At 39.0% G+C, this 14,887-nt stretch overlaps 1 protein-coding gene across 7 annotated transcripts in view; it reads right to left on the bottom strand.

Annotated features, from left to right (window-relative positions):
- Window positions 1-14,887, bottom strand: part of LOC125286027 (C-terminal-binding protein 2) — a 78,572-nt gene that overhangs the window by 4,842 nt on the left and 58,843 nt on the right. For all 7 annotated transcript variants that reach the window (XM_048230687.1, XM_048230686.1, XM_048230681.1 and 4 more), the window contains 3 exons: window positions 12,619-12,749; window positions 5,553-5,680; window positions 5,349-5,469 (listed from right to left, as the gene is read on the bottom strand). In XM_048230687.1, the coding sequence (XP_048086644.1) occupies window positions 5,349-5,469; window positions 5,553-5,680; window positions 12,619-12,749 (380 nt within the window). The remainder of the gene's footprint in view (window positions 1-5,348; window positions 5,470-5,552; window positions 5,681-12,618; window positions 12,750-14,887) is intronic.

Below are 14,887 nucleotides of genomic sequence, written 5' to 3'. Positions count from 1 at the left end.
AGTCCCTTTCTATCAACACCAGTGATTTGCATAGATAAGGATTAGGATTTAAAACAGATTGTCGACATTTACAGTATGTTCTTTGGTCTGTTTTTGGCTGCATACATGAATGCCAACATGAGCAAAGTTTTTTCCCTGGTTTGAGGTAATACTTTCGAAATTTATTCAAGGATGGCAGGTCTGAAAATATCTTCTCCATCATTAGGTTATTCAATTAAACATAGACTTAACTCAAAAGAGCTGGTAGGCCTACTGTTAGGACTGTCATTGTAATATGTAAAAGTGGCCATACTTAAATTCTGTTAACTGTACGTTTATTATAATATAATATGATAATGTTCAATATTCATTATTGCATGCTTTGCAGGTCAAAGGTCTACATATAGGCAACATTTATTATGATATGATCATCACTATTCATTATTGAATGCTTTGCAAGTAAATCTTGTAAAATAAATAAAATAAATCTTGTATAGCCCAATGGCCACAGGCATGGCACCGCATTTTTGCGACAGGCATGAGCTAGCATAACCAAATGTTAAATTTCATTTGCTACTGGCACAACAATAAATAAATACAGCAAAACATACTGATCAAGCTTAGCTTTATGTTGTCCACTGAAACTCGTATCATATTGTTAGGTCCTCCAGTAACGAATAATGTGAGTAGGCTGTGCTAGACATGACAACTAAACTAGTTAACAGTCATCTTGCCACACAGAGCCATTGCAATGTAAAAGCCTATTAGAAATTCTGTTGGAGCATTTGTAAAACACTCTATCCAAAACGGAAGGCAGCTGCTGGGTCACTTGCTAAGCAGGCATTAGGGTACCAGCTAAAAACTTTGTCTCGTACGGTCTACCAAGAGGGCAACACAGAATGCCGTTGCCAGGATACCAGAATAATGTTTCGACTGCATCAACAGCTGCTCACAATTAAACAGAATTTTGGACGTTGAATGCAGCATTAAGGATATATTTATGCTGCCTTCAAAATTTGGCAAAACAAAAGTATCTTAGAAGGCAGCATTTCAGAGAAATATTTGATTCGGACATGCCTCAATCTCTCGCCGCCACCTAATGCTACATTTGATATGCTCGGATACGGGAAAAGTCTTTTGTCCCAAGGCGAAAAAATCTGGAGCCGCTGATGACCCTGTATTAGTTTTGAGCTGGAGCCTTTGCATGTTACTGTGGACGATTGAATTGCGGAACCATCTAAAGCAGATGCCGTACAAGTCCATGTTATCAGGAAGTAAACATGACTACAGTAGAGCCTGTTTATTAGAAATTCTCTGACTATAGGCAGTAAATGGAAACGGACTAATAGCCTATGCAGCATACTTCAAAGACACTGTATGCTATTATTATACTGTAACTGTGTGACTAGTTGTATGTGACTAGTTCTGCAGCTAGATTATTTTTATTTATCACCCGGAGAGAAGAAATACTCTTTTCTGATTGGCTGGCGGGGTGGCTGAATAACGGGACACCTATGAAGTAGATCTGGTAAAAAAAAGTTTAATCGCCGTTCCACACCAAAAAAGTTTAATCGCCGTTCCGCTGCGCGTCGGGGAGTTCTTTGCCCCTCGCCCTTGTCCACTAATTCCGTATAACAGGACACCTCGGCGGCCGTTATCCCTTACTTATTATTCTATGGACTCGAGTAATTGGATAAAAAAGTGCAATTAAGTTAAGTGCAATTTATTAATATGCACAACAAATGTTGTGCTATAAACTAGCCCTACTCACTTAAATAGATTTGTACATTTGCCATTACTACCAAAAAACCTATAATAATTATGTCTGGGGTAGGCCTATTTGGTGAGGTAACCCAGGGCTTTACAATGCGACATATATGTTGCATATGCAACAAAAAAAATCAGTCTGTGCGATTGATAATTTTCCAACGTAGCACTGGTGCGATACAGTTTTGAGTATGACCATACAATGAATGCATGTGTGTGAGACTGACAGGGAGGCTACACCAATTACCTTCCACTGTGATCAGTGCAACTGGCTACACCAGATGTGATAGCAGCGCGTAGACCAGTCTTCTAAATTATTTTTGCACGTTGAACGGAACGCTTCAGTTACGCGCCCGGTGTAGCCTCCCTGTGAATCACTTGTTTGTTTGTTTGAAGTGCCTGTGTAGGCTATACTACTGTGAGAGGGGAATCGACGTAAGCTACTTTGATTTCAACTTGGTAGTTGTAGTCAGTCTACGCAATTAAAACGCATGTCTACTTGTGTGTAGGCCTAGTATCCAAACAATCCAACTCCAAATCTTGCGAATTATCCTTGCGAATCGGTGTTATATCTTAATAGTTTAATAGTTTAGCCTAAAGCGAATGTATCTTCCAACTGAGCCGAGGTGCATTCAGATTTGGCAAGCGGGGTTTGGTAATCACCTTGTTGCTTTGCATTTTCAGTTCAGTTTAAATCGAACATCGTAGAATTCACACAACACCTTTCAAATGTAAAACTTAAAAGAAAAAAGTCCACCGGGACCGTTAGTTTCTATCGGTCAAATTTAATCCCACTTCATGCGCAACATAACACTAGTCTTGCTTAATAGTGCTTTATCCTTAACAAGAGCTCTTCCTTCGATACCCATTGAAAAGTCAAACTGCATGGAACGGACAGGGATTTTAATTAAAAAAAAACAAATAAGATATCATGCTGATAGCTTTTGCTTTTCTCAAACAATATAGCCAGGGTATTTTAGCAATCCAGTTGCAGTAGGCCTAAATTCCATCCACAATTGATGAACTGCCCTATTTGTGATTGTTTGTAGAGCTTTTAGAAGTTTTATACCGATGCCACAGATTGTGTGGCTGGTGCTACAAATCTTGTAACCTCTGTAGCACCACTGCTACGTGCAACAAAAATGTTAACATACAGCCCTGTAACCGAACACCAGGAGGTGTGTGTGTATGTATTGGTGTATTGTTCACTTGCAATTTCACATGAATTAATTTACTATTTAAAAGGTGCTGTATGTAAGATTTTTTTTGTAATAAATCATAAAATGACCATAATATGCCATCAGAGATTAAGAAAACATTTAATTTTCAAATACTGACCTCACTGACACAAATGGTACAGCCTGGACATTCACAGCTTAAACTTTCACTTTTTATGGTCCACAAATAGTGTTTATATTTTCAGTTTGTGTTTTGGCTTTCTACACCACCGTCCGCCAAGTTTACCAATCACACAGCTATTAGTATTGCGACCTTCGGGTTGCCAAAAAAATCAAGATGATTAGAGTTCAGTAGATGGTGTTAGACATATTTGGAGATTAACGTAATTTCTTTGGATTTTGCAAAAGCTAGCAAGAAATAGACATAAAAAAGCTGTTCTTGTAACCCCAAAACATGCCTGAAGATGATCGATATTCTATATCTGCTTTGGTCTCAAATGGTCTCAAATCCTCTGCTTTGTATTCTCTAAATTAATATTTATTCTAAAAAATATTAATATCCTCAGATTTCCCCCTGAATAAATTTGCTTCCCTTCAAAGTTGGTGTTTTCCTAACTGTTTTTATTGTAAAACTATTGATAAATTGATTTAAGATCAATTGAAAGATGATTTTCTATACCTCTTTTTACTCAACTTTATAATTTGCAGTAACACCAGAATGTGAACTTGCAAGCATTATTATTACTATTATTATTATTATTATTATGAGTAGTGGTAGGCTATTATCATCACTTGGGTATTGCTATATAATTATATGAGGTTACATGCTTTATTGTTGTTGTCGTCATAATCATCATCGTCATCATCAGTAGGCCTATTATCATTACTAGGCTATTGCTATAATTGGGAATAGGCACCAGACATGATGTGAATTGCTTTATTATGCTTTATTATTGTTATCATTACTAGGCCTAACAGTAGGCATATCAGCATTTTTTAGAGAAGCTTGCAGGTGGGCTATGTTAATGTGATACCTAAGTTTGCTTTGATCCTCAATTCCTGGCGCAATGTCTGATAAACATAGCCTCAAATCATCCTCGATTTGTGCACGATTGCAGTATTTCGTTTTGAGTGCATTCATTTTTAAGAATCCTGCCTCACACAAATATGTCGACGCGAAAGGGAGGAGAATCTTTAAGGCGACGTCAGCGTTGAGGGCAGGGTTCCCACTCAAGTCAGATGTAAAATTCCATGACTTTCCCTGACAAAACACCTGAATTTCCATGACTTACTACATAATGAATAGTACAAAATACCGACCAATGATTTCAGAGCAACCGTATAGCAGTCAAGAATCTTTTAGTTTTTTAGATTGGGAGATGAATAAATACGCATTGAATAGTGCACAGTTGGGCTACTCAACCATGCCGTAAAGCTAATAACCAGATATACACCAATTCTGCGTGGAAATACAGTATTAATGTATTTTGGCAAGTACATTTTAAACTGCTACAATAAAATTCCCTGATATTCCATGACATTGCTCCAAAAATGATACAATTCTCTGACTTTTCATGTCTGGAATAAGCTATAAAATTCCTTGATATTCCAGAAATTCCATGACCTGTGGGAACCCTGTGAGGGTATTCCTGCATCAATGCTGCTCAGAATGACGAAAGAGGGCAGGAGGTAAAGCGTTCCTTCAGCCTTCTGTCACTCTTTGGTTCAATAAGCTGTTCCTGCATACCAATTGACAGCTCGTTTGCTGTGCACACAAATGGGTCTCAAACTCACGCAAGAGAGCGATAATCCTCTTTGAAGTCCGGCCATGCCAGAGATCAAGTTTCTGTGTGAAGGAGTCCACTCTGTCTGCGAGGAGCAAAATATGAGTTTCGCAGCCTTGCAAATACAGGTTGAGGCAATTCAAGCGGTCAAATATATTGACCAAATATGCCACAGTGTCACCCAGATGCTTCGCCAGATTTGATTTGATTTCTGTTTTATTTTCCCCCTCCCATCCTGTAGCCTACTCCCGCCCCCCCGGGAGAGTGTCCGCGCTCCACCGGTTGAGAACCACAGTACAGACAAAAAGTGACCAGTGACAATGAGTGAGAGACTGTGCATAACATTATACCCCCTATCAGGAGGCCAGAGCAGCAGAAGGATGCATTTTTAAATCAAGTCTTATTTTCTTCAATTGTATGTCTAATTTATAATACAAACAAGCAAAATATGCAGCATTGCTAATCTTGTTAAATAAGCAAAATATGTAGCATTAGTAATCTTGAATTGAATTTCACATGGAATTATGACAAAATGAAGGGGTTGTTTAATCAAGACTCACTCTACATCTCTGGTGAAGATCCTGACTTCAAAGGGTAAAACACATAACATTTCGGTCAGGTCATTATCAAATTAGCTCACCTGTAGGCTGCAGCTCCATTTACTTCTGGATGCACAGTGGAGGCCTCCATGCCTGTCCATTGGGAGGCAGTCATCAGATACTCCTTGTTCACACAGTTTTTCAAGCTGTCTGGGATGCGCCCTACACATACAGGGTAGATAAATCTATTCAATGTCAAACAATATAGGAAACAATTCCAACAAAAAAACACTTGGAAAACAAACCTGTGATGGCACGCCTCATCTCTCGGGCTGCTTCTTCTCTCGCCTCAATGGAGGCCTGTTCACTGTACCAGGATGTATGGGGAGTGCAGATCAGATTGGGTGCATCCTTCAGTGGACCCTGTGAAAAACTACAAGGAGGAGAAGATGAAGATGACCATCAAATGTGAGTGGGGTTTGTTATAGACCCTTTTCTTATTCATTTAAATAATGTATATATAATAAATATATAAATAAGATGATCTTTGCAACATCTGCATGGTTATGAAATAATTTACACATTGCTTGTTTGGTGGTGCGCAAAACATTTTGTTACCAAAAAAGTAGGGCTGTCAACGTTAACGTGTTATTGGGATGCGATTAAGGACCAAGCATAACGCATTATTTTTTCTTTTAATCGCATGCTGTCAAAGATTTTTCATTTTACATCTTCACTTCTTATCAACGATCCTCATTGACTGCTAATATTTTGATCCTTTGATATTTCTTGTCCACAAACTGCCACAGACACTTTTGCCTTGTCCTCCTCCTGTAGTCATGGAAATAATAAACACACTGCAAAAAATGAAATCTAACCAAGTGTTATTAACCCTTACGTGCCTGACCGTTCTAATTTTGTTAAAATTTTAACAATATTTCTAATATTGTTAAATAATAAACAATATTCTAATATTTCAGCTGTCCAATAATGACTGATTTTTCTTCTTCCCCGTAATGCTGACAACATAAGCTACAATTTGATATGATTGGTTATAAGGGGTATATGGTGCGAAATGTTTTAGATACTTGAAGATGAGTCATGAAAAAATATTTTCACTTCAGTCGGTTTATTTGATGTGGACAGCCAGATGCCACCTGCACTTAGTTGGAGTTTACCTCGACTGGAAACCACACAGCTGGATAAACTGAGGTAATATTGTTTTTACATCGGTTCTAGTTATGGTTTATCTTAATTTGAAGTTCTAAAATCATGTTATTTGAGAGTAATATGCTTTCTCATCAGCGTCAACATTATCTCATAGCGGGGGCTAAGTGCATCGTCATGTAACTTTAGCTAGCTGCATTACTCTGCTTGCAGTATTCTCGTTTGCTTTTGATATCAGTTATTTTCATTTGACAATTTCATTTAAAAACCTGTTAGTATATAACCTGTAAGTTTGTTTTCTAGTACCAATTTGCTTGTTAGGTAAGCATTATATTGGCAAGTCAGTATAGCATATCAAAGCTGAATAAATCAATGGGTGCCGCATTTCTAAGTTGCGTTCTCTTACATGAAATAAGTTGAGCGATATTTTTACTCCTCTCAATATGTAGTTGTAGAAAACAAGATGTGAAATCACGGATTCTGTCAGAAATGTAGTGCTAATTAACTTATTGCCTCTCCTCGGGTTGTTACCTCGCTAGGCAGTTTGTAGTTAACTGTTTTACCTTGCTAACTTCTAAATGACAAACATCAGACGTGCTTGTCTCAACATTTTCTAAGATGGCATGACTTGATATTCTACTCTTCTCAATATGTAGTTATAGAAAACATGATGTGAAATCACATATGTCAGAAATGTCATTATTGCATTTCAGCAGTTAGTTACTAGGTGAAATGTAATCTGTCTTTATCTTAATGATGACTTTTCATACTTCTAAATATTTTTGAGTTACTCAGAATGCTTCAATAGTTTAGGCTACCTCTTCTTGTGTATGTATATGCACACACGCATGCATCTGTAGTTTTGTGATTTATTTTTTTTAATTAATAAAGGTATTACATTTGTATGATTTTACTGTTGTTTCAGATGGAGGATGACAAAACCTACACAGACCTCCTTGCAGGCCTGAAGAGGTAGCTGACTGCTGATGAGAAAAGTAACCTGCTCACAAGACCATGTGAGGATGGAGGAAGAGAGTATAGATTTAGGTGGCGTGCGTATGGTGGTGTAGACTGCCACCAAAACACTGTGAAATAGACTTGTTATGTTGTTTTTTTTATATGTTGTTGTCCCAGGCATATGTGGTTTTACCAACCGGAACGGGTGGGAGGTTGTGCTTAGTAGGCCGTCGTATGCAAACACACAGTGCAGGGGCAGGATAAATTTCGATACATTTTCTGTGCCGTGCGCATTCCATACAGTCTATGGTGTATTCACATTCTGAATGTCAACATATTTTACCAAACCGATGCGGTCATGCTGCCCTAGAAGCCCGTCCCCTACCAGTTTAGGTGTGTGGTGTTTTAGGTGTTGAGGCGGGAGCTAATGTCGTGATGGCTGAAGATAGTGTGTCGAGCGAGGTAGGTTACACTTGGGTGAAGAGGAATTGGTGACTAAAAGGAAAAGCACGTCTGTTCTATGGAAATATTTTGGTTTTATTAAGGATGACGTGTTACAAACACAGCGCCAAATGAGTCCTTCTCCACTGTGTTAAATTTCTTTCGTTATCGGATCAGAAGATATCTGTCTTTCACTGTAAGGCTTGTATTTCATGATTTGCATTCAGCGAAAGCCCCAGACAGCAGCAGAGAGGTAATCAGGATTCGTTATTTGTAAAAGTTGTTTAGCCTACTTCGTTGGACTGTGCGATCGCAACCCCTTACTTTCACTTTCCGCTGCACTCGGCATGCTGGTAGCCTAATAACGTGGGATGCGCAGCGTATGAGGATGGAGAAAAACATGAGGTGGAGTAAAACATTAAATATCGCAAGTTATATCGTTATCGCAGTACTCAATAATGTTATCGCATATCACATGTTTTCCTAATATCGTGCAGCCCTAATTTCAAGTTTGGCAATGCAGAATCAGGTGTTGAACCTAGGTTTGGTAGCTACAGCCAGAAAGACTTCACAACAGCTGGCAGGCATTTCCGTCAAAATTTCAGCCTCGCCTTCAGCTGCTCCAACTACTACTCTGTCGTCTTTTCATCAAGTACATATTCCTGTACAGCAGGAGCCAAAGAAAAATTGTTGGCTTTGTTATAAAAACAATACATAATAACACTAAAGTAGCTTGTATGGCCTGGAGTTTAGCCGTAGGTGACTTTTTTTTTTATAAACAAAATTGCTGTCAGATTTGGCATTCTACAGAAGGGGGATGCGTTTCGTTATGAGTCATAGGTCTTCTGTGTTTAACCTTCATGTTCCCCACCCCACCTTTCCCTATCCTCCTCTGTGTGTGTGTGTGTGTGTGTGTGTGTGTGTGTGTGTGTATATGTGTTATGTGTTTATTCTCAACAGGCTTGTTCTATGTAATCCACTTTCAAATGTTTAGAACACATTGATTTTTGAGCGATGTTGAAGTTGATTGTATTCCTAGCTTTTTATAAATAATACATTTTATAGATGTATATCATTTTCATATTACACTCATTTATATAAGGTTGTATCTGTTGAATCAAATGTATTCTATGTCTCTTCAGAATTGATCTTCAATAAATATACAGTATACTTACTTCCTGTATTACTGGTAAGGTACATGTTTTTCTTTTATATATCATTATTATTGACTGTAGCATTTGCTTATATACAAATAAATGGTTTATTCTTATGGACCAAATAAATCTAAACCATTGTGTCTGACTTCATTATTAGTTTTTATGCATACTTTTATGTTTTTGGTGAGAAAGAGAATGTGAATTCTGTCAACATTCTAAATCCCGTTTCCTGCATTTTTTTTATACTGATCACTAAATTTATCATAACTTTTGAAAGGTTAATGATATTCCAATTCAGTCTTTTTTGTTAAATAGCCCACAACTTGCTGAACATGTCATACACTCTATATTTTTCTCTATCTCGTATAGAAATATGATGAAAATTCATTTTTATGTGAATGAAATTCAATTTTAACGAATTTCGGTATACATTTGGACAGGATTTTCAAAGACTGTACATTACTATATCAACATTACCATATGTATTTTACATCATTTGATAGAACCGACCCTTCTGATTACAATGGTATGTTTATCCCATTGATGGTATGTATTATACTCAAGAAATAAGTTAAGTTAAGTTTTTTGTGTAATGAGGTCATCCAGCACCAAAACTGGAATGTTCGGCACGGGCACGAAAGGGTTAAGTATATATACTCTTTTGATCCCGTGAGGGAAATTTGGTCTCTGCATTTATCCCAATCTGTCAATTAGTGAAACACACTCAGCACACAGTGAACACACAGTGAGGTGAAGCACACACTAATCCCGGCGCAGTGAGCTGCCTGCAACAACAGCAGCGCTCGGGGAGCAGTGAGGGGTTAGGTGCCTTGCTCAAGGGCACTTCAGCCGTGCCTACTGGTCGGGGTTCGAACCAAATCACATATTCTGTCAGAAATGTCAATAGTGCATTTCAGCAGTTAGTTACTAGGTAAAATGTAATCTGTCTTTATCTTGATGCCAGCCAGGCCATCAGATTTAGGGAGTTACTCAGAATGCTTCAATAGTTTAGGCTACCTCTTCTTTTGTGTGTATGTGCATACACACACACACACACACACACACACACACACACACACACATCTGTAGTTTTGTGATTTTATTTTTTAAATTAATAAAGATATTTGTATGATTTTGCTGTTGTTTCAGGTGGAGGATGACAAGACCTACACAGACCTTCTTGCAAGCCCGAAGAGGTAGCTGACTGCTGATGAGCTTGCACTCACAATGCTGAAGAGCATGAGGGAATGGAGGAAGAAGGTATAGATTTAGGTGGCGTGCCTAGGGTGGTGCAGACTTCCACTAAAAACACTGTGTAAAATAGACTTATGTTGTTTTTTACTCACATTATTGTCCCAGGTTTTTACCAACCGGAAGCGGTGGGAGCTTGTGCTTAGTAGGCCGTTGTATGCAAATAGTGCAGGGGCATGGAACGAAGAGACCCCAAAAGTGTTTCACAGGTTTCTGGGATTGATAATTTACATGGGGTTCACTTCCCTCCCTAATATCCATTGCTACTGGGGAACCAAGTCTCCCAAATGATAAGTACATATTGTGTACTCCAAAAAACGCAGAATACCAGAAAACAAACACTTCTCTCCATTGACATTGCCGTTGTCAGTAGTTTCTTATTATTTCAAGTTTGGCAATGCATTGCAGAATCTGGTGTTGAACCTAGGTTTGGTAGCTACAGCCAGAAATACTTTGGCGAAAATCAACCACAACAGCTGGCATGCATTTCCGTCGAAATTCAGCCTCGCCTTCAGCTGCTCCAACTACTATTCTGTTGACTACCCTTCACCATGCCTTAGTTATGCAGCTATAGCAAAGTGCCGCCATCAGCCTAGCGACCCACTACTTGCCATATGACAACTCCTAATTCCCCTGGACAATACCATTTCCTACACTGGACTATTTGAACTTTCTGACACTGAATAGGATTCATGGATTATCATACTGGATATGTAAACCAACCCACCTCTTGTAACATACACCTCAGATGGCTTTAAACACCATGTTTTATTCTCTACATCTAACTAACTTATGCATTTGTCATGTATAAAGACCTTGCTGTTCTGTAACTGACCCTAGGCCAGGAGTAGACAAACTGGATCCGGCCCGCCAAGCTCTTTCATCCGATCCGCCGAGCATTTTATTTTTTTCCTGCGATAGAGACGACGTTTGTTAGCTTTACTGCAAACTGCTTTTCACTCTCCTCAGAGAAAGTTTACAATGTCAATGTCAAAACATCATGTTTAATAGAGATGATAGGCCTTCTATTAGTTATCTCCTTTGCAGCAGATTTAACTTGAATGTTATGCTACTCCATTTAATTGGGAACGCGTCTGCGCTCACGAGAGGGAGAGAGAGCGGCAGGTTCTAGCTGGCTTGTCATTGTTGATAATTGATATCTCCTTATAAAAAAAGTTCTGATCGTAAAGATCATTGAGTAATAAACGTGAATTATTCTTAAAGCGACAGTGCACAATTTATACATTTGTTAAACAGCATCAAATTAGCAGTATTTTTTAAGCAATTAATATTTTAAAACAAATACTTTTGATACTAAATGATAGGCTATAAAAAATGTATTTTTGTGTGTGATGTGTTGTTGGAGTGGGGGTGGGTGGGCTGTGATGTGTTGTTGGAGTGGGGGTGGGTGGGCGGGGGATGTTGTGCGGCCCGCAGGCCAATTTTCAAAACCCAATATTGCCCTTGAGCCAAAAAGTTTGCCCACCCCTGCCCTAGGCAGATGGGCCAGGCCCTTGAGTCGTGGATCTGCTCGAGGTTTCTTCCTATATGTATCTCCAATTCTAGGGAGTTTTTCCTCGCCTGTTACTCATGGGCCTTCTTCTGTTTTCTCTGATTGTCTAACATTCTGTAAAGCAACATGAGACATGTAATGTTTTGGCGCTCTATAAGTGAAATAAGTTAGCTTACTAGCCAACGATTAGCTAACTATGCTAACCTTAGCTATAGCCTAAGCTTTGTCTCCTGCAAATGACAGGCCACAATGCTGGCTTAGATTAGAACAAACAACTGTGCTTGTCTAGCTTATTTAGCCTATATTGAGTTGACTATGTGGCTTAATCCACTGACGTGGAATTTTAAATGTAATTTAGGATAATTACAGAGAGCATACAATATTGAAAGTCATTATTCCGTGTATGGGTGTTGCATTAATCCCATATACATTGTTTGGCCATCCTTTTAAACTCGCTATGAAATCCCATAAAACCAGACAAAAATCACAGCATCCAATGCAAAGAAATGTCCAATCACAAGAGGGCCACAAGTGTGTCCCTTGGTACCCCTTCCACCCGCGCGAGCAAAGCTGTACAGCAAGCAGAACTCATCTTCGAGAACATATGGCCCCAAGTGGTTGTTTTGTGCACTCGCAGCTGTTTTTTCCTCGCTCGGTGCAGCTGTTTTTTCCTCGCTCGGTGCAGCTGTTTTTTCCTCGCTCAGTGCAGCTGTTTTTTCCTCGCTCTTAGCTGTATTTTCCTCGCTCGCATCTCTGTCTGTGCGTGTGAATTAATATTATTTGCTCATGAAGATGTTTCACTGAGCTTGAGTAATGGCACTATTATAACACCATAAGCATCCTTCTCTCAACAACCAACTCCTGGGGCTATATATAATTTCTCACCTGAAGGGCTCCGTCTCATGGACATCTAGGGCTGCTCCACGTATCCTCCCCTCCTTTAGGGCTTGTGCCAAGGCCTTCTCATCCACTAATCCCCCCCTTGCCGTGTTCACCAGGAATGCACCCTGACGCATCTAAAACATGGATAACAGATGTAACATTAAGCATGCAGTTAATTCAATGCTATTTTAATTCAATAATCAAGTTATACATCCCCAACCGCCCACTGTGGTCTTCTGATGAGCAAAAACGCTAGGTCAAATTCAAGACTCTTTTCCCCAGTGGTTCCATGTTGGTGAAATGAGTTGCCCAGTGCCGTTCCTGTGATAGTTTTCAGTCTTTCAAGAGGGGTCTAAGGGCATATCTGTTCAACATGCACTTAGTTTATTAAGCATTTTTATGCTTTATGGTTTTATATCATAGTATTTGTTTATTTTCATCAGGCTATTGATTGAATTGAAATCGCTGTTTATTATTGCTATTCTCCTTAACCCTTTAAGTCACCAGGATTAAAAAAAAAAAAAAAAAAACATTGGATTTTGACATTAACTTTTCAAGAGGCCAGTGGTCAGATACAAAGTCCTACTGTGCATGTAAAAATCAGTATGATCAAAAATTTCTGAAGGGGGTAAATTTACTCATCTAATTTGCATATTATAACATCACTGGATGGCAACCACTTCGACTTGTGCCCCTTTCAGTAAGCAAATGTTGAGCATATTTGAGCACATTTTTGTCATTTCATCCATATGACAAATTCAAAGGAAAACAGTCAAATGTAAACCAACACTAGTAAACTATTACTATAACCACAAAGCATACTAAAGCCTACCATAAAGTATGCTAATAAATCTGTTCCCATCTCAGGTGACTTTGTAGTTCTTCAGAGCCCTAGTTTTACTATCCCTGCTGTCTTTACCACGTCCACTGCACCAACATTGTATGCTTAGTGGACACTGTCGTGCAAATGCAAAGACGCACCTCCATTCAGATGCACCGTGACTAATAGATGATCGATGTCATCTCCAAAAGTCAGATATTCTCCTTCAGAATTAGAATAGGGGAATAACAGATCCATGTCTTCATCACAAGTGAATGTTTTATTCACCATTTGGTGTATTTCTGCTTTCTGCAAAAACGATGGCCAGAATCACTTCCGTTTTGCACGTAAAACGAATGCACGTATTCTCCGGTTTTCTCACGTTTGATTGTACTACTTCCTCTGCACTTTGAGAAGTGAAATCAGGCTTGAATCAAAGCTCTGGATGTCTGCCATCTAGTGGTAAAGAGTACAAATTAGATTTTACACTGTACTCGAGTCTATCGTCTGTTTTATTCAGTAATGACGCATGTCGCAATATTGCGACTTGGGCAGTTAGAGGGTTAATGGTTTTTGGCAACATTTTTAAATTGTTTTACTGTTAAAATGTAACTGTTGTATTGTTGTTATTTGTATGTCGCTTTGGACAAAAGTGTCTGCCAAATTTCATAAGCATAACCATACATCTTGTGGTTAGTGGTTGACGTATGCTGGGTCAACGCTTGGATCTTGTCTAGACTGAACTCTTCAAAGGGGGAAGAAGAAGCGGTACACCCAGAAAGATTTTGTCCTGGAGCTGGGTAAGAAGTTGATCAATGACTTCACCAGCAGGAAGCGAACTAACATTCGGGAAAGTGGCGCTACTGTGGACATTGATCCAAAGAGACACAAGACGGTGCACGATTCCAGGAGACAGGCAGTTGTTTATAGGAGAGCTGGGCAGGGTGGTAGAAAGACCTTAACCCAGCAGGAGGATCAGTATCCTTTGTGCAAGGAGGAACAGTAAGAGTCCTGCCCGAGCCCTACAAAATAACCTCCAGCTGGCCGCTGGTGTGAATGTGAATGTGTGAAAGACCACCAGTACTCGAGTTGAGGGGGGATGGCATCCCCCTTTAAAATAAAGATGGTCTAAATCATCCCCCTTTTAAAACAGCCATCCCCCCTTTCCCATCCACTGTTATTTTATCAATGACTGGAAATATTACCACCATTTCAACTACTATTTTTTGCGAATATTGAATAGGCTAAAATACTGTGGACGAGGGGAACGTGCACATATAATAATGATAGATTTTGACATCAAAATGTCAAAAGGCCATGGCTTGAAAGTGGTCAGAGATAAAGTCATACTGTAAATGTGAAAATCATTGAGTATGATCAAAAGTTTCATGAAGGGGGTACATTTACTAACTCAATTTGCATATTTTATATTTATAATTTACACCACCTCAA

Source organism: Alosa alosa, chromosome 21 (assembly GCF_017589495.1).
Source record: "Alosa alosa isolate M-15738 ecotype Scorff River chromosome 21, AALO_Geno_1.1, whole genome shotgun sequence".
In the NCBI taxonomy this organism is placed as follows: domain Eukaryota; kingdom Metazoa; phylum Chordata; class Actinopteri; order Clupeiformes; family Clupeidae; genus Alosa; species Alosa alosa.
Note: the sequence above shows the minus strand (reverse complement) of the source record. Positions and strands in the feature narration are given on the sequence as shown.